Source organism: Micrasema longulum, unplaced genomic scaffold (assembly GCF_059751315.1).
Source record: "Micrasema longulum isolate JH-2025_06_02 unplaced genomic scaffold, ASM5975131v1 h1tg000964l, whole genome shotgun sequence".
Taxonomy (NCBI): Eukaryota; Metazoa; Arthropoda; class Insecta; order Trichoptera; family Brachycentridae; genus Micrasema; species Micrasema longulum.
In genome coordinates, this window is record NW_028278155.1 from 35,133 (window position 1) to 53,884 (window position 18,752).

Below are 18,752 nucleotides of genomic sequence, written 5' to 3' on the forward strand. Positions count from 1 at the left end.
TATGCTCAATATTTTGAATATGTCTGAATGACAAATGTATGACAGTATATCCAATATTTTGAGCATGTCCGAATGACAGTATATCCAATAATTTGAACATGTCCGAATGACAAATGTATGACAGTTTGTCCAATATTTTGAGTATGTAAGAATGACAAATATATGACAGTATGCCCAATATGATGAGTACGTCTGAATGACAAATGTATGACAGTATGTTCAATATTTTGAGTATGTCTGAATGACAACCATGTCTAATATGTTGAGTATGTTTAAATGACAAATTTATGACAGTTTGTCTAATATTTTGAGTATGTCCGAATGACAAATGTATGACAGTATGTCTAATATTTTTGGTATGTCCGAATGACAAATGTATGACAGTATGTCCAATATTTTTAGTATGTCTGAATGACAAATGTAGGACATTTTGTCCAATATTTTGAGTATATCTAGACAATGCTGAATTTATTCCCTAGGGAGATATTAAGATGGAAATTTATTGCAACCTCATCATCATTCCCTTTCCGCACCTAATGGTGCATAGATCACTGCATTGGTACACTAACCGCAGCGTATTTCAAACCCTATTTTATTTGACGCAAAGATGATCGGTCTAACGCTTCAATCTCCAGTCCAGGGAGTGAGATATTCCAGTGTAAAAAACTTTTAAAATAAATACCATTTATTGCAACAGAGCGAAAGCATTTTTGAGGAGGGAATATAGATGTTTAGCCACTTACAGGGCTTATGACCTTACACACTGTAAAACAATTACCATTTTGCCCATGTTTAAATATCTACATTTCCTTCCACACCTAATTAAGTCAACAGATGGAAGAGTCAAAAAAGAGCTGAAACCTTTGTCGATGTGGGTGAAAATCTTTTCAACTATTTCGCCTACTTCAAGCGCCTGAAAATACCTTGAATTTTTTAAAAGTGAACAATATTTTAAGTTCGTCCAAATGTTTGTAGATAAGTTCTGTATTTAATATATTAAATTTTATTAAGACAAAAAATCGCACTCCTAAATTATTTCACCTGCAAGGAGTAAGCCTTGGAATATATTTGTGTGTCCTAGCGGAAGAAGAATACAGATCTGTAAGTCAAATAGAATCAGAAACCTTGACGAGTGTTTACGACTCGATGGCTGCTCGCAGGTAAAAATACTGAAAAAGGAAATCGAGTTGAGACAAGTCCGCCTCCAACCATACTTGATGTTCTAGGTTCGATTTCATTGTTTCTGGATTGGCACCTGAAGCGTAAAACTGATCAACTTACCTTCCATGTAACAAACTGTGTATTTTTAAAAATTTTATTAACATTTTTGGCTTACTATATATATTTTTTTAAAAACGTAAATTTCCCTTTGCCCAAGATTTATATTTAAAAAAAATAACCTAAAAATTTTACGACATATTCAGTAGAAAGATAAACAATTCAAGAATAAATGTAAAAAACCAATTAAATAATAAAATATTTTAAAGTAATATAACAAGACAATCATAAGTACTGTTTCATACAGCTGGGCAAAGTGAACAAAATTTGTACATATATATTACAAACAAACAAACAAACAAACCATCACGCCGTTTCCCCGTAAGGGTAGGCAGAGAGGATAGAACGCCACAACACTCTATCTTTGCATACAGATCTCGCTTCCTCTATATTCATACATCTTCTCATGCACGCGCGCCGATTATTCCGACTTTTGACATGTCCATCTTTAAGTATTTGTTGGATTTGGTCATGCCATGTCTTTCTCGGTCTTCCTCTATTTCTGCATCCATCAACATTCGCATTGTAAATATTCTTAGCCGTTCTCTCGCTGTCCATTCGTTCTACATGTCCAAACCAGCGCAGAGCTCCTTTCTTGATTTTGTCGATAATGCTTGTCTCAGCCTTACATAATGTACGGATCTCAACATTTGTGCATCTATCGTACATAGTTTTACCACACATTCGCCTGAGAGATCGCATTTCGACAGCATTCAGCTTACTTTCATCCCTGTTTTTCCAAGTCCATACTTCGCTCCCATACATCAGGGATGGGACCAGGACTCCGTTGTGAACTGCCAATTTTGCCTCTTGTGACAACCATTTATTTATATTATGAAGTGCATAAATAAATAAATATAATTACTATTCACCATCTTTGAAAACGTTCAAAAGGTTTGTTCTATAGGAACAATACCCTACACTAAATATATCAGATACGTGGGAATAACTATTGGCGAGTTCATGAAGTCTGTTTAATACGGCATTACAACAATTACAAGTATACACGCTCGCACCTTGTAAGGAACGTTTTGACCATAGAAAAAAAAGAGTAAAATTTTCATTATACTCTTTTTTTCAACCAGAGATTATGTCAACTTTCTAGGTTTTTATAAATCGAAACGTTCGTAAAAACAACCATAACATAGAAATGAGCAAATTACGATCAACTAAATGAAGTAATCAAAGCAGTATTCCTTAGATTCTTGTCAGTTTTGTTATTGGCTGGAGAAATACAACTTATCGCGGTCAGTGAAAGTAAGAACGCCAACCGTTTCATGACGTCACTACTGAAAAGTGACACACTCATTACAGTCATTTGGCGCTGTATTTGATAAATGTAACTTTAAAAAATCATATCTTTGTGAACAACGCACAAAAAAAAAAACAATATTTGTGCTTAGTTAAATAGTACGCTAATAGAAAATAAATAAATTAGAAAACAGTGGAATTCCTCATTGAACATTCAACATGACAGTGAATTTGGATGCGCACGCAGATTTTGGTTTAAATATAGGACGAATTTGAATTATTTGGAATATGACCACAGATTTTTTGACCACAGATTTGTGTACTAAACGGCACAATATTCATTGAGTAAAATCTTGCAAGATCTTGTACCGTTTTCTGACCAATCGAGCCAGGTCGAGTTCTGTCAAGGGGTTGTTTTACAAATTACAGAATTCTTAAATTTTATTAGGTTTATTTTTTACACCAGATGATTTATATACAAAATCATGAAAAATTGTCCAAAAAATGATTGATTCGGTTATTTATTTTAACGCGTCCAATGATTTTGATCTAAGATCTTGGATCTCAGAGAGCGGGTCACAGTTTAGCAGTACGGGTAATTGGGACAAGCTGCAGCAGGAACTCCAGCTGGGTAAAGTCTCGCGGCGTACCCTGGAAGAGGAGCAGCTTCCGCAGCCAGGTTGCAAAACGGGTAGTTAGGGCAGGCTGATGCGGGCACTCCAGCTGGCCATCTGAGGAAGGAAATTCAAACATGAATCTGTATTATAAATGAAAATCTACATTTGATTCGGGCAGAGGAAAACTTGTATGGCGCTGTCCGAACGCTAGGCATGGAAATCGCGCTTTTGCCGTAGTCGTTGAACTTCCTGTCACATTATTTGCGAATCATCGACTGTCCTAATTAAATCAGGGCCTTGATTATGATGGGAAGATAAAGACATCATACCTTCACCTTGACGATAAAGTTGAAGATAAATTCCCTCTAGCGATTATGAAATTATACTACCGACGCCCCACCTTCGAGTTTTGGGTCGGTACATCGATATGAAACAAGGAGAAGCTTACGTCGCGGTACACATATATTCGCTCTAAAATGACATAGCTTCAGTATGACGTCATAGTTGAAGATAAAAGTCTCCCGACCGACTACAAAGGTACACTACCGATACCCTCAAGTTTTGATGTAAGTACATCGGTTTATACCGACGGGTCTAGAAACTCTCGATACGTTTATCTACGCATAGAAAGTGTAAAAAAATTTGTTCCACCGAGTAATTTTTCCCTTAATTAATATGATTTATTAAAAAATTTAATCGTTTTGAGGTTGGCACTTTTTTTCTTAAAGCCTGTTAAAAATACGAGAGAGAAATAAGTAAATTTTGTAGTCGAATTAAATTCCGACATAACTGTCACTCTAATAAAACGAACGTCTAGATATGAAAATAATGTCGCTAAGTTACCACTCTAAAAAAATAATTTAGTTATTATTTTTTTCTATCTATTTTACTATCTTTCTGAGTGTATGTATCGAGACGTTAAAGGAGCCGGCTTTGTAGTCGATCGGTAGATACATACAGACGATCGTTAAGCGTACCGTCTATGTGATTTCCAAAAGGCATATAAAACTCATGTTCAAGCGAGCATTTTTTACTTGAACTGGGATTTATTGGAGTTTATAATCGCTTTGAAGTGAACATTTTTATTTCAGAAGCCTATTTAAACTATAAATGAGAACTATTTTAAATGTTAATGACGTAAGGAACGCGGACTAATTGTTTGCGGTCATTCCATTGGCTTGTTTTGATCATGTGATGTCGATATGACAGGTAGGTACAAGTAGGTACATACCGAAGTAAGATATAGATAGTACAGAAGTTAAGTATACCATCTCGATATATACAGATGAAGATAGCGTTCAAAATCGAGGCACAGGGGCCTGAAGCTGGACTCAAGAGGGTTCACTAATCCTACGTTCTGAGATTCATCACGCAATCGCAACATATAAAAACAGAAAAACCCCTGGTCCAGATGAAATGGCCGCTGAGATGCTGAAGCTCATTAGTGAAGAGAATGTGGATAGGCTGCTCGGGTTATTCAACAAAATTTACGATACGGGGGTTATTCCTCATGATTGGTTGAAATCAACGTTTATAAAACTACCAAAAAAACTAAACCCTAAGAAATGCTGTGACTATCACTTAACAAGCCTAATGAGTCACGTATTTATTTATATACGGCATTTTTGCTATTTACATATATGTATCGGACATCGCCGCGCGTGCGGCAAAGGGACATAGAACGCGGCCTGTGACGCGGCGAACAAGCGCCGAGCATTAAACATCGACACCAAGCCGAGCGGCCCTTTTGCGGGCTCCCAGTCGGAGATGATAGCTGCACGGGGAAAATCGTTGGAATGTAATAGTTCTACATTATCTCTGGTTGGAATCACAGACTACAGATATCTACAGATATTGGAATGAGCGCGGAGAGGCGGTCGAACCCCCCGGTCGCGACCGAAGCTTCCCGAGTGGCCGCCAGGGCGACGAATGGCGCTCTGACGAGAGTGTACGATACAAGTGTTTTACAGTACAATTTATATGTCGGTTTTTCAAGCTTATTTTCGGCTAGGAGTCTCGATTTGTAATCTAACTAGCTGCCCCTTAAATAAAGACGGTAAATTATGGCACTCGCAGGGGCAGAAGTTAGAATATCGAGACCCTAGCCACATATATGTACACGGTACAAATTTGTTAATAAAACCCCTATGTTTTTTGTAAATAAAAGTGTGTGTTAATCAAGACTCTGCGTGTGTTATTGAATCTACGCCCTCTCCGCCTTCGACGTCTAGCTTCAGGAATTCTTTTGGAACAAAAGAAGCACTGCTTGCAGACAACATCCTAGTGCAGAAATGCCAAGATCAACGAAAGCCGAAACTCCGTTCTTCACCCGTATGGACACTGAAGAAGTTCTTATGTATTTTGACTTACTCAGCCGCTCTATACGCGATGGGGAGAGCCGGGCCTTCCTGAAGGGCGTTGGAGATGATGGGTCTGGGCTGGCCATCAAAATTGTACCTGGCCAGCAACTCCAGGTCGCAGTTAGGGTAGTCAGGGCAGAGGGCGGGGAATAGGCCAGCAGGGTACTCACGACCCCATGCGCCGGATAGGCACACGAAATAGAAGAGAAATACCTGGGAATCAAATTTCAAATTAAAATTCATGCATAACTAACTAGTGGACCTGACGGACGTTGTCCTCCCAGAACGTTGGTTTGCTTGCTGTTAGCTTGGAAAAAGACTTTTACTTGATAAGTAGGTACCCAGGTACTTGTTTATGGTTGAATTCCAAAACATAAAACACATATTTTTTCAAATATGGCATTCTTTTTGCAAACGTCAAACTCCGGTCTTCCCACCAACAGACGGGCGTACTTATGTAGGAATACGATTTTTTTAAATGTATTGAATTTAATATTATTTTAGTATTATCGAAAATCTATTTAAGATTTAAAAAAATTTACTTCTTTTTTACACATTAGATTGAAGATTTTAATATCTAGTTTTAGTGAAGTTTAAGAGCTGAAACCTTTATTGTTGTGAAGAGATTCATTTGACTGAATTATTTTACATACTCGGCAACGCCTAAAAACAATTTTTCAATTTTTAGACTTCTTGGACCATTACAATATATTATCCAGTCTACAAACATTTGGACAAACTCAAATATTTTAATTGCATTGCAATTGGTGTTTGTCCTAATCAGTGCACGTGCTTATTAAAATGCATATCATGTTGGTTTTATATTTTCGTGCAACAACTATTGTGAAGGTGTATAGTGGGTTTTGCATGTTAGTTTGCATGTTTAGTTGGTGTCCTGACGAAGAGACGGGTACGTCTCGAAACTGGTAGACATAGAAATGACTGAATTATTTTACATACTCGGCAACGCCTGAAAACAATTTTTCAATTTTTAAACTTCTTGGACCATTACAATATATTATCCAGTCTACAAACATTTGGACAAACTCAAATATTTTAATTGCATTTTAATTGGTGTTTGTCCTAATCAGTGCATGTGCTTATTAAAATGCATATCATGTTGGTTTTATATTTTCGTGCAACAACTATTGTGAAGGTGTATAGTGGGTTTTGCATGTTAGTTTGCATGTTTAGTTGGTGTCCTGACGAAGAGACGGGTACGTCTCGAAACTGGTAGACATAGAAAAGTCGGTAAGTGGTTATATACAAATATTTCATAACATTTAGTAAAATGTTTGACCACAAAGTTTATGCTTTAAATATTAATAATGTTTTTAATTTTTTTTTTCGTGTTTCTGATTCTATGTAATATTTATGGTAATATACTCATGCGTCTGTGTTAACTAATTGCTCGTCCCATCTCAACACAAGACTTTTAGTCCCATGGAGTTGGGACTTACGTCTCAAATAATGCACAGTAAACTTATGTATGTAAATAAATAAATAAAATAAAAAATATATAAAAGAACAGTTTAAATGTTATAAATTAGGTAAGTAAGTGTACGATAGTAATACAAAATGTTAATATTGTTAACATTGTTATTGTATGTATTTATTTGATATGTAATATATATATTCTTTACTAACTTTGTATACTATGTGGAAATCTGTTATTGGTTCTGAGTTTATACACTATATCTGTTTGTTTACTAAAAATATGTATGTAGAACTGTTGATTTCCCTAATAAAATAAAAATAAAAAATAAATAAAATATTACAACAGAGATGAAGAACATTTTAAAGAAGGTAATATAGAATTCTAGGCATCTACAGTACGGGACTTATGACCTGTCATTGGCTGGTTTGAGTGGCCACTACACTCTGTATAACATTCACCATTCTGCCCGTATTTTACCATCTATTTTCCTTCAATGCTTCCATTTATTGATGTTTTAAAGTTTAAGAGCTGAAACCTTTTTTAATGCGGGTGAGATTCATCTGATTGATTTCATTGATTAAACTTGAAAGATTTTCCTTCTTTTAAAAAACATGCACTATCCTGGATTCAAACTAAAGATATGAACTCTTATTTTATGATTTATTTTTTGCCCTTTAATAATAAGGAATATTTTTGTGTTTTTTTAAATATTTTTTATTTCCTTTTTAAATTACTATAAAAAAAATACCACATTATTTTTTACAGAATATTTAATTTTTTCTTTCTTATGTTACACAAAAATATTAAAACTGTCCATTTTTTATTGTAGAACAAAATTTTTTAAACATTTCTTGTATACCCACGAACAGGCCATGCCTTTGTGGGATTTTTTTGTTTATTTTTTTTTTAATACTCTGTTTTATCATTTATGTTTATTGTAAAAAAAAAAAAAAAATAAATAAAAAAAAAAAATTAAAAAAAATATATCCCCTACATATTAAGCAACGCCTGAAATTTTAATTTTTCAATTTTTATATTTTTTCATGGACCGGGTGGATTTATCAACAATATTTCGAGTCTGTCCAAAGTTTTGCAGACAAGGACTAGATTCAAATCCCTGGGGAGCTGTTAACATTAACATATTACAACAGAGATCAAGGACATTTTAGAGAAGGTAATATAGAATTCTAGGCATCTACAGGGCTTATGACCTGTCATTGGCTGGTTTAAGTGGCCACTTTACACACTGTGTAATATTCACCGTTCTGCCCGTATTTGAACATCTATATTCCTTCAATGCTTCCATCTGTTGATGTTTTTATTAATGCGGGTGAGATTCATCTGATTGAATTATTTTCAATTTAGCCCTGGAGATACCTAGAATTATATATTAACATCTCTAAAATGTTCTTCGTCACTATTGTAATAGGTTGATATCAACAGTTCCCCAGGGAGGTGAATCCAGACCTTGTCTGCAAAAGTTTCGACGAACTCAAAATATTGTCGTAAATATTGTGTAGATATTATATTAGACTTTACAATTTTTGAGTTTGTCCAAATGTTCGTAGACAATTGTAATGAAACCAACTGGTCCAAGAAGATGTTTAAATTTTTTTTTCAGGCGTTGCCTAGTATGTAAAATAATTCAGTCAGATGAATCTCTTCACAACAATAAAGGTTTCAGCTCTTTAACTTCACTAAAATCAACAAATGGAAGAATTGAAGAAATATGGATGTTAAAATATAAATGACAGGTCATAAGCCCTTTAAATGCCTAGGCTTCCATACTCCCTTATTTAAGGTATTCTCCATCCCTGTGGTAATTTGTTAATATTAGACTTTGTTTATCATAGAACGAAATAAAAATTAAAATGAAATTAAAATGTCATTTTTCTTACAATCTTGAAGTTCATTGTGATTTCTACCTGGGCACTTAATCAATTAAACTGAACTGTATATTTGGAACTCGTAACTTATACTAACTCAATTAATAATATTGGCGTCTTTATATATGTTTCTGATACAGCTTCCCAAAGTCGACATTCCAGAGTATCAAATGAATCTGCATAAGATTACCATAATTACGCAAAACAAGTGTAGGTCTGTATTATGCATTGCACAGAAGATTATTGAGAGCGAGATGTATCGAATGCAAAAACTAAATCAAATTACAATGAAAATAAAACGCAGTTATTTATCAAACAACATATTATGCAGGTAAAGCCTCCTTCTACACGGTAGACAGGATCCTATAAAACGCCGTGTTATGCGAAAGCGTGTTATATGAGGTTTAGAGCCAGTACAAAAATATTCCAAACTTGATTCTTTTTTGGGTGATACCGTATGCGTTGGATTTGTTCCGACATTTCAACTACCATATTTTTTTATTTTTTTAAAATTAATATTTAGACCCCTGTATTTAGTAGCCTTACGTGTCATGTACAAGGCAAAACACGTTTTTGTTTGTCTTGGAAATGGGATGTTCGATCACTGATTTTAGTATATTACCTTTATGAGTCCAATCACCATTGTTGCAAAGTCCAAGAACAATGGCGCGTGATAACTACTTTTAACTACAGTGTGGATATCTGTTAAGGATATTCCATCTTTCCTGCATTCTGCTTTAAGATGATGGCGTTATAAACTGAAAAATGGGCACTGAAATAACAGATGTTCGATACTCTGTGAAGAAATATCGTCGCATGGACAATAGTCGTCATTCCTTCATTTAAACCTATATAGGTAACTTCTCATAGCTCCGTGTCCGGTAAAGATTTGGGTCGTTTCGAAAGTACTTTGGTGATGTCGACGGAAGTTTGCTGCATCAGCCAGCGTTGGGTGTAGTGATTTTACCTGTAGAAGAAGCGCAATAATGATCCTCCCAACGCTGCTGCGTATTTTGTTTTATACAGCGTTTAGCAAAGCTAAGAGGAAATTCTGAGAAGGAAGGTGCCGTTCTTTCACAAGTTGCGGCTCTTGCTCGTTCATCCGCTCTCTCATTTCCTACGATACCAGCATGTCCTCTTATCCAGCATATTTGAATGATCATCTCTCTTATTTTTAGATGCTTAACTTTACTCTGAATATCTACAATTGGATTTACCGATCAGTTATAGCTTGAACGCCCGAAGGACAATCTGATAATATTTTTGCAATAACCCACCTCTCTGGTGATTTTTTACTAACCATTTGAGAGCTTCTCGTTTTGCAAGTAGTTCAGCCTGAAAAACTGAGCAGAAATTGTATAATCATTGCTACCATTGTAGGAAACTGGGTAAACGGTGCGTTTTGTAGAAAAAAATAAGTATATAACTACTAGTAATTTGTACCGTGTCGCAGTTGGAAGTAGGCACATTTCTGTTCATTTTTGTAGTATGTAGTGCTGGGAACCATGTTGAGTTTTATTTAAGCCCGTCGTCTTTGTTTATGTTATTTGGGTGTCCGTGTATTTCAATTGCCTCGTTTATTATTCGTGCCCTGTAATTGCTGGGTTTATGAAAAAAAAAATGGCTCGAAGGCGGAAAAATGTCCGGTGTCTATAAAGTGTTCCGCTATTGCAGATTTGTCAGGGTGCCCAAGTTTACAGGTTCTTTTGTGCTCGTCAATCCTTTTCTTTGCTGTGGGCCCTGTTTGTCCTATGTATATTTTATCACATCCTTGACAACTTAGTTTATAGACACTTTATAAACGGATTTAAGAAGTAGCAAATTGGCAACATTATTACATCCCAAGCCACAAAGAAGAACAATGAAGAAAATGTTACCAGAGGAACTGCATACCTACCATATGTACAGAATGTTACTGACAGGAAAGCCAAAGTGCTCAAGAAACGTAATATTGGAACAACGTTTGGGACTGCGGGAAAAATGAAGAACCATTTATTGAACCCAAAAAATAAGAATCCCCTGGAAACGAAAGCTGTTTAAAGACTTAGTTGCCAAGGATATGATAAAGTGTACAAAGCACAAACAGGGCGCACGGCAAAGAAAAAGATTGACGAACACAAAAGAGCGAGTAAACTTGGGCACCCTGACGAATCCGCAATAGCGGACACTTTATAGACATCTGATATTTTTTCGCCTTCGAATCCAATATCTTACATAAACCCAGTAATTACAGTGCACGAATAATAAAAGAGGTAATTAAAATACACAAACACCCAAATAACATAAACAAAGACGACGCCGACGGGCTTAAATTACACTCAACATGGTTCCCAGCACTACATACTACAAAAATAATAGAAATGTGCCTACTGCCGACTGCGACACGGTACAAATTACTAGTACTTAAACACTTTTTTCTACAAAACATATAGTTTACCCTGAAGATGGCTCCTGCAATGGTAGCTGAAACGTTGGATGTGTTCCAGCTACCATTACACTAACAATACTTGTTTATAGTTAAATTCCAAAACATAAAATAAAATCATTTTCAAATACAGAATTCTTCTTGCAAATGTCAAACTCGGCTCTTCTCACCAACAGGGGTGCACTTCATTCATGCATGCGATTTTCAAAATTTTTTTAAATGCAATTTTACAAGCAAATATTCTGATTGGGGTACATATAACGAAAATGTTGTTTGTAAACATTCAAAAACAAATTTCTTTAAAAAAAAAAACAACATCCTTCCATTTTTTTTTGTATTTTCATTCTCGTCGAATGCCACCTTGGTAGGTCGATGAAAAAAATGTTCATGCTTCTAACTTCTTTTTTACAGATTCGATTGAAAATTTTAATATCTACGAACACGCGCAGTGCAAAGATCTATATTTCGCTGAAAACCGCACGTAAATCGGTTATGCAGTTTAGGAGGAGTTCAGTGACATCACACGTACAGAAGAATTATAAATATAAAGATAATTTCCCCTAGCATGGAACTTACTGTGAAAATAATATTTATTTGATTTTTTGCAGCTGGCGGGAACCGAACTCGCGACGCCAGTTTCACAGTTAGCCGTCTTGCCAACTGCGTCACGGCGCCTGTCGTTAATTACGAGCAATAAAACGTGTTGTAAAACAATAAACATACAATCAACAGACGATAAAAATACTCATAACAATGGAAGCAGGCAACTAGGAATGCTAATTTATTCATGGTAATACGAATTGTCTGATTCACTAAATGTCACTGTTCATATTTTATTTTATTTTATTTATAGGGTCAAAGCACCAATGAATGACCGTTTAAGGTTCAGCTTGTAGTAAAATCCACATTAAAGGTATAAATTAAATTATTTAAGCGTACGAAATAAAAGAAAACAATAAAAAAACAAAAAAAACAGAGTAATTTTTCTAAGTCCTTTTACTTTTTTATTGAAATACGAGTATTATAATTATAATTAATATTACTCTAAAAATAGCAGAATAACCAGTGAATGACCACTACATCCCCAGCAAAAATAATACTCAGATTTAGTTTCATCATAACATTATAAAACACCCTAACGCATTAGAATATAGATATATTCAAAGAATTGCATAAGAAATAGCATCAAATAAAACACATACCACACCTTTCCTTATAAAAACACTATCAATCTCAGAACAATAACGGGAAGACGCACTATTACCTTTTGACAACTCAAAGTTCAAAACTGATTTTTTTCTTGCCAAAAGATGTGTCCGCCTACTGCTTTTGTCATAGTTTCTAGGAACAATATTTTAAGTTTGTTTAAATGTTTGTAGACAAGGACTGGATTCAACTCCCTGGGGAGCTGTTTATATTAACATATTACAACAGAGATGAAGAACATTTAAGAGAAGGTAATATTTAACATTTTAAAATTTTTTTTTTGCACCACAACAGGTCAGGAGGCCTAATTACAGTGGTGAATTACATCACAGAGCACCCAGGCTTGAGAAAAATCAGACTTTTAATTTTTGTGTTCTCACCGGGAATCGAACCCGGAACCTTTCGTGCGTGAGTCAAGCGTCTTGACCACTACACCACGGAGGCCGCCGAATATAGAAGTCTAGGCATCTACAGGGCTTATGACCTGTCAATGGCTGGTTTAAGTGGCCACTTTACACACTGTGTAACATTTACCATTCTGCCTAACTGTTGTAATATGTTAATATAAACAGCTCCCCAAGGAGTTGAATCCAGCCCTTGTCTACAAAAATTTGGAAAAACTCAAAATATTGTTGATAAATTACCTGGTCCATGAAGAAGTATAGAAATTGAAAAAATAATATTTTCAGGCGTTGCCTAGTATGTAGGTGAAATAATTCAATTAGATGAATCTCACCCGCATAAATAAAGGTTTCCGCTCTTTAACTTCACAAACTTCAACAGATGAAAGAATTGAAGGAATATAGATGTTTAAATATAGGCAGAATGTTCACTTTTTCCAGGTGATCGGTGGTCGCATACATAACTCAGAAATTCTGATGGATGTAGGTCTGTTCGTACCTGATAACTATCTTCGACAAAGACAGCATCGATTGTTTTACTTACCGCGGTGCAGAACCAACCTGCCAATGGTTATGCCGGTTGGCAGAGCAATCTTGCTACTTAATCGCATCGCCTCGGATGTCGACATATTTCACGACAGTGGGCCTTCCCTTAGGAAAGCACTTTCTAACTTTTAATTTTTCTTTTTACATTTTGTTATATTATTTTAATAACATAACTATCTACTGTAATTTGTGATCTATTATTGTATTTAGAATGAATTGGGTCTTTTTTCTGTAATGTTCTAAATATCTGAATAAATAAATGAAATGAAATGAAATAAAATAAAAGTTTGTAAAGTGGCCACTTAAACCAGCCATTGACAGGTCATAAGCCCTGTAGATGCCTAGACTTCTATATTACCTTCTCTTAAATGTTCTTCATCTCTGTTGTAATATGTTAATAGTTTCTAGTGTTCAAAGTTTTTTGATTGGACACATGTAGCAATTTTTATTATATTGTGTTTTATTAACTAATGGTCATTTACTGGGAGGTGGTCATTTACTGGTGGTTTGACCCTATTTATAGTTTGGTCAATAAAGGATCTTGGCATTACTTTAGATAGTAAACTCTCCTATCGTAAACATTGATAATATTGTAAACAAATCCCTCAAACTTCCTGGTTTCACCGATAGAATGAAAACTCTTTACTGCTCGCTAGTTCGATCACATCTAAAATATGCTTTTCCTATTTAGGACCGTTTTAACAAAGCGAAATATTTACAAAATGTAAAATTTTCAGGAGAAACCTTTTTCATGTTAAAAATAAAACTATTACGATTTTAAATAAAATAAAAATAAGATTTTATAGATATATAAAACCCTTATACATATACTAAAAATCAACAATGTAGAATCAGTAAAATTATTTATGAAAAATGTTCTAAATTTACGAATTTTCACAAAAAATAAATATCTACATATTTTTGTGATAGGAATGTATGGAAAACTGATTAATGTTGGGAATTAAATTAGTTTACTTTTGCGTGAAATCATTTTAAACTGATTTTTTGTAAAATTATATGTCTACTGACATATCTAAGTACCTATGTAAATATCAGTGGCGAATGGTGATTTTATTTACAGGTAAGCTGTAAAAAATCATATATTTGTACCTACATAGAAGATACATAATATATATAATGTGTTTATTTTTCTGTGGTTCTGTGTGTTGTCATGGATGAGAGTTGTTGTGCAACAACTACTTGTTGTATAACAACTCTCATCCATGAAATCAACTCAAACGATGTAACTTCGTGATGTATTATATTATATAGATATATTATCCATTACGACAGGCGCCGTGGCGCAGTTGGTTAGACGGCTATCTGTGAAACTGGCGTCGCGGGTTCGATTCCCGCCAGTTGCAAGAAAAAAATCCAAGAAAGATTTTTTTCTCAATTGGTCTGGGTGTTGTGGTGTATTTTTCATTACCTTCTTCCATATCCCCTCTATCCCACCTGCTGACAAGCCTCAAAATAGAGGCTTAGCGGGTTATTCCTAAAAAAAAAAAAAAACTTTAATACATGGCTCGTTAAAAAAGAAATAAAAAATAGCACTATGCATTCAGTCGATATTAGGTATTCAATTGAAACGTCAACTGGCTGAATTGTTCTGAAATTAATAGTGCGAAAAACGGCCGCGTCGAGCGCCATATGTCCTGCAGTATGACGCATAAAAGTAATTATGGTCTTATGTCAGAAGTACCATCTCAAAGAAAAATAGCCCTTAAGTATTAATGTTTGAAATACTGTTTTCCAAATCAAGAATCTTCAAATAATTTGTGTAATCTGCCAGTATAATTAAGGAGAAAAATCCTGCACTGGGGTTAAGACATTCAAAATATAGTTTACTTATTTGTATGAAAAAATATGCTGGAATAATCGGCTAGTTTCTTGGCTCACCGCAGTCGCTGGGCGCGCTTTATTTATATTTATATTATGATAAAAATACGAACGGTGAAAATAATTTAAAATAAATGGTAATTATTTATTTGTTTTCTGTAAATAAAGTTACAGTAAAACATTATTTTGGTTAGTCAAATATAATGGTAAGCTGCACATAATCGCTTCTATACACGGTTAGTCCCTAGTAAATATACACATTTAGGTATTTACCTCCGATATATTTTTTACATACAGCACAAATAAAATGATAACAAAATGTATTTCAAATAATATTATTTTATTATTATTATGCAGTAAGCCAGAAGTTTCTTCACATCTTATTTTTTCTTGGCCGAAATAATGTTAAGTTCGTGATTTTATCCTTCATTATTCCTTCTTCCATAACCCCTCTACCCCACCTGCTAACAAGCCTCAAAATAGAAGCTTAGCGGGGTATCCCTTTAAAAAAAAATCCAGCATAGTTTTACAGATTTTACTTTCCAAATCTGATGTGAAAATGTCCATTTGAAGATTATAAAAAATACAACTTCATAATTTAAAAAATATATATATATATCAAGTATTGTATCGTATGAAGACTAGTGTGACATCCAGTATTGAATGATCCAATAAATTTTTTAAAAATTTGTAATTTTTTTAAATTAAAAACTTGAGGATTTTGTACACAGACTGTGCTCCAAATATTTGGTCGTCCATAACCAGCATCATCTGATCAATTCATAAAAATACATCCATTACACAACACGCAGTATTTTAGCATTTTAAGACATCCTTCAAAATATGTTTTTATTCTAAGCACGTTAGGAAAAAAGCATGTGTATAAATTAATATTCGTACATAATAATAAGAATCAGGTTTTGCAGATTATAAAGTCATGTCCGCTTCTCAATCGGAGCATAATAAAATATGGCGTCAACAAACAGCGACGTGAAAACAACAATTATTTATTCAAAAAATACTTGGTACACTTCCACTTATATATTTTGACCAATTAGCGCTTTCACCCTCTAATGGGCATCTTCAATATTATACAGTGTAAGGGTAATTTATATAAAACTAAATATTATCTTAAGTGTAGGTACATTTAAAAATAAGTTGAAAAAATACAATACGAAATATTTCAACGTAACAGAGTGAGACAAATTATTGAAACATGTGTTGGCGGTATACTTTTAAGAGAATATTCTATTACATGAAAAATATTTATTGTTTTATTACAATGTACAGGGTCTAACCAAGGGGGCTAATAAGGGTGAGTTTTTAAATTATATCTGTTGATTTATTAAAATTCTATCGCTATTATTTTTTATCCCATTTATTTCTAAAATTTCAAATCTATCTAACTTTTGATCTTTATGTCCTACATGTAAAATTTTTATGTTTTTTGCTTAATCAAAAGTATGTTTAAATTGATTCAAATGTGATGCATAGTTTGATAAGTCGTTATTTAATCTATGCGAAGCTAAATGTTCTTTTACTCTATATTTAATAGCTCTCCCACTTTGTCCAATATATGAACCAGGACAAGTACATGTTAGTTCGTATATTCCGCTATTTTCAAATTTGTCAAAGTTTTATATAAATTACCCTTACACTGTATAATATTCACCAATCTGAAGATGCCCATTAGAGGGTGAAAGCGCTAATTGATCAAAATAAATAAGTGGAAGTGTACCAAGTATTTTTTTAATTAATAACTTATATGTAAATATAAGTTATTACATCATTACAATGGAATTCCATCAAGAATTGTCAATAAATATTTTAAATGAAATAATTATTTATTCGATTAAATAAAAATAAAATATACATATAGTCAAATGGAGACTCGTGATTTTGGGATACCTCAGGGTACGGTGATGGGTCCGCTTTTATTTATTTTCTATGTCAATGACATATTTTGTCAAAATTTAAATGAAAAAATAATATCATATGCCGACGATACGGTTGCTTTAGTTGAGGGAGTTTACTGGAACTCATTAAATTTAGTAGTTAATGACGTTATAAATAAATTGAAATTATCAACACCCAGGCTTGAGAAAACTCACATTTAAATTTGTGTTCTCATCAGGAATCGAACCCGGAACCTTTCGTGTGTGAGTCAAGCGTCTTGACCACTACACCACGGAGCCCGCATGTTTAAACATAGGCAAAATGGTGAATGTTACACAGTGTGTAAAGTGGTTACTTAAACCATCCAATGACAGGTAATAAGCCCTGTAAATGCCTAGACTTCCATATTGCCTTTCTTTAAAATTTACTCCATCTCTGTTGTTATTTGTTAATCTTAATGACTCCCTTGGGGGCGAAATACAGTCTTTTGTCTACAAACGTTTGGACGGATTCAAAAAAGTTTAATTTTGGTCCATCTTTGTTCAGATCTTTTTCATCTTTAAAAATCAAAGTTACAATTAAACCAAAGTGGGCGACCTTTGTAATGCGTATAATTTAATCAATTCGCGTATCTGAATCTCCCACCCTTCATACATCGTCCAGATTCAAACTGGCTCATTAATATTAATAAACCCAATTTTAAAATAACTAGTTTGTTCATGAGACTTAAGGTCAAACCGCACTGCGGCGCGGCGGCGCTGCGGCGCGGCGCGTCGTGGTAACATGAAATATTATTTTCACTGTTTTGGATTAAACGAATAGGGTATTATCACCCGGGAAGAATATCGGATTTAACCTACTCTACAAATTAAATATTTTTTTAAGATTTTCATGGTGTTAATATTTTCATTCATTATTTTCGTTTGGAAAATAAGGTCTTTTGAAAACGATCGTTTCGTAAGTTGGTAATAAATTTTGACACAGAAGTTCACGAGTAATGCATTTATTTTAATGTTGGTAATGCCACAGGCCACAAATAGAAATATAAGGAGAGGTGTCTATGCATATTATCAAAAGCCTCCCCCCCTTACCCACTCCATACTCCAGCTGGCAGGCACTGGCAGATGAATGTGAAAACAGATTACATCTTACATCTCCAATTTCTTTTATTATTTTATGGTTTTCAACCTCTTCTAAATTCATTCAATTTATCATGAAAACTTTAAATGCTAACTCGTAGTGTTTGATAATTGACAGGACGCCGTAAATGTAAACAAACGACACATAAAAAACGGAAGCTATATACAATACTCGGTGAGTTGGCTTCCCGTAAACTGGAAATCTATCACAATTATCATTGGTTGATTCTTAAAAACTTGTGACGTAGTTCAAAGTAGTTATTTTTAATTATTTTTTCGTACTTATTCTTTTTAAACATCGCCATACAATTTAATGCTCATTTTTTACCGTGCGTAAGAAAACATTTTTATATCCAATTTTCCGTAGCATTGAACATCCTCATTATTGAAAAATTCTTTCTGATACTCTTTCTTAAAAAAATAAACTTAAATCGTTTCAATTTTGGGGTGCGGAAATCGGGAATACGAGC

At 34.1% G+C, this 18,752-nt stretch overlaps 1 protein-coding gene across 1 annotated transcript; it reads right to left on the reverse strand.

Annotated features, from left to right (window-relative positions):
* Positions 1-2,966: 2,966 nt before the first annotated feature.
* LOC148277869 (uncharacterized) lies at positions 2,967-8,924 on the reverse strand. Its single transcript, XM_088232265.1, has 3 exons — positions 8,843-8,924; positions 5,517-5,719; positions 2,967-3,260 (listed from the first exon to the last, which is right to left on the reverse strand). The coding sequence occupies exons 1-3, from the start codon at positions 8,855-8,857 to the stop codon at positions 3,113-3,115; spliced, it is 366 nt and encodes a 121-aa protein (XP_088088391.1). The 5' UTR covers positions 8,858-8,924; the 3' UTR covers positions 2,967-3,112.
* Positions 8,925-18,752: the final 9,828 nt, after the last annotated feature.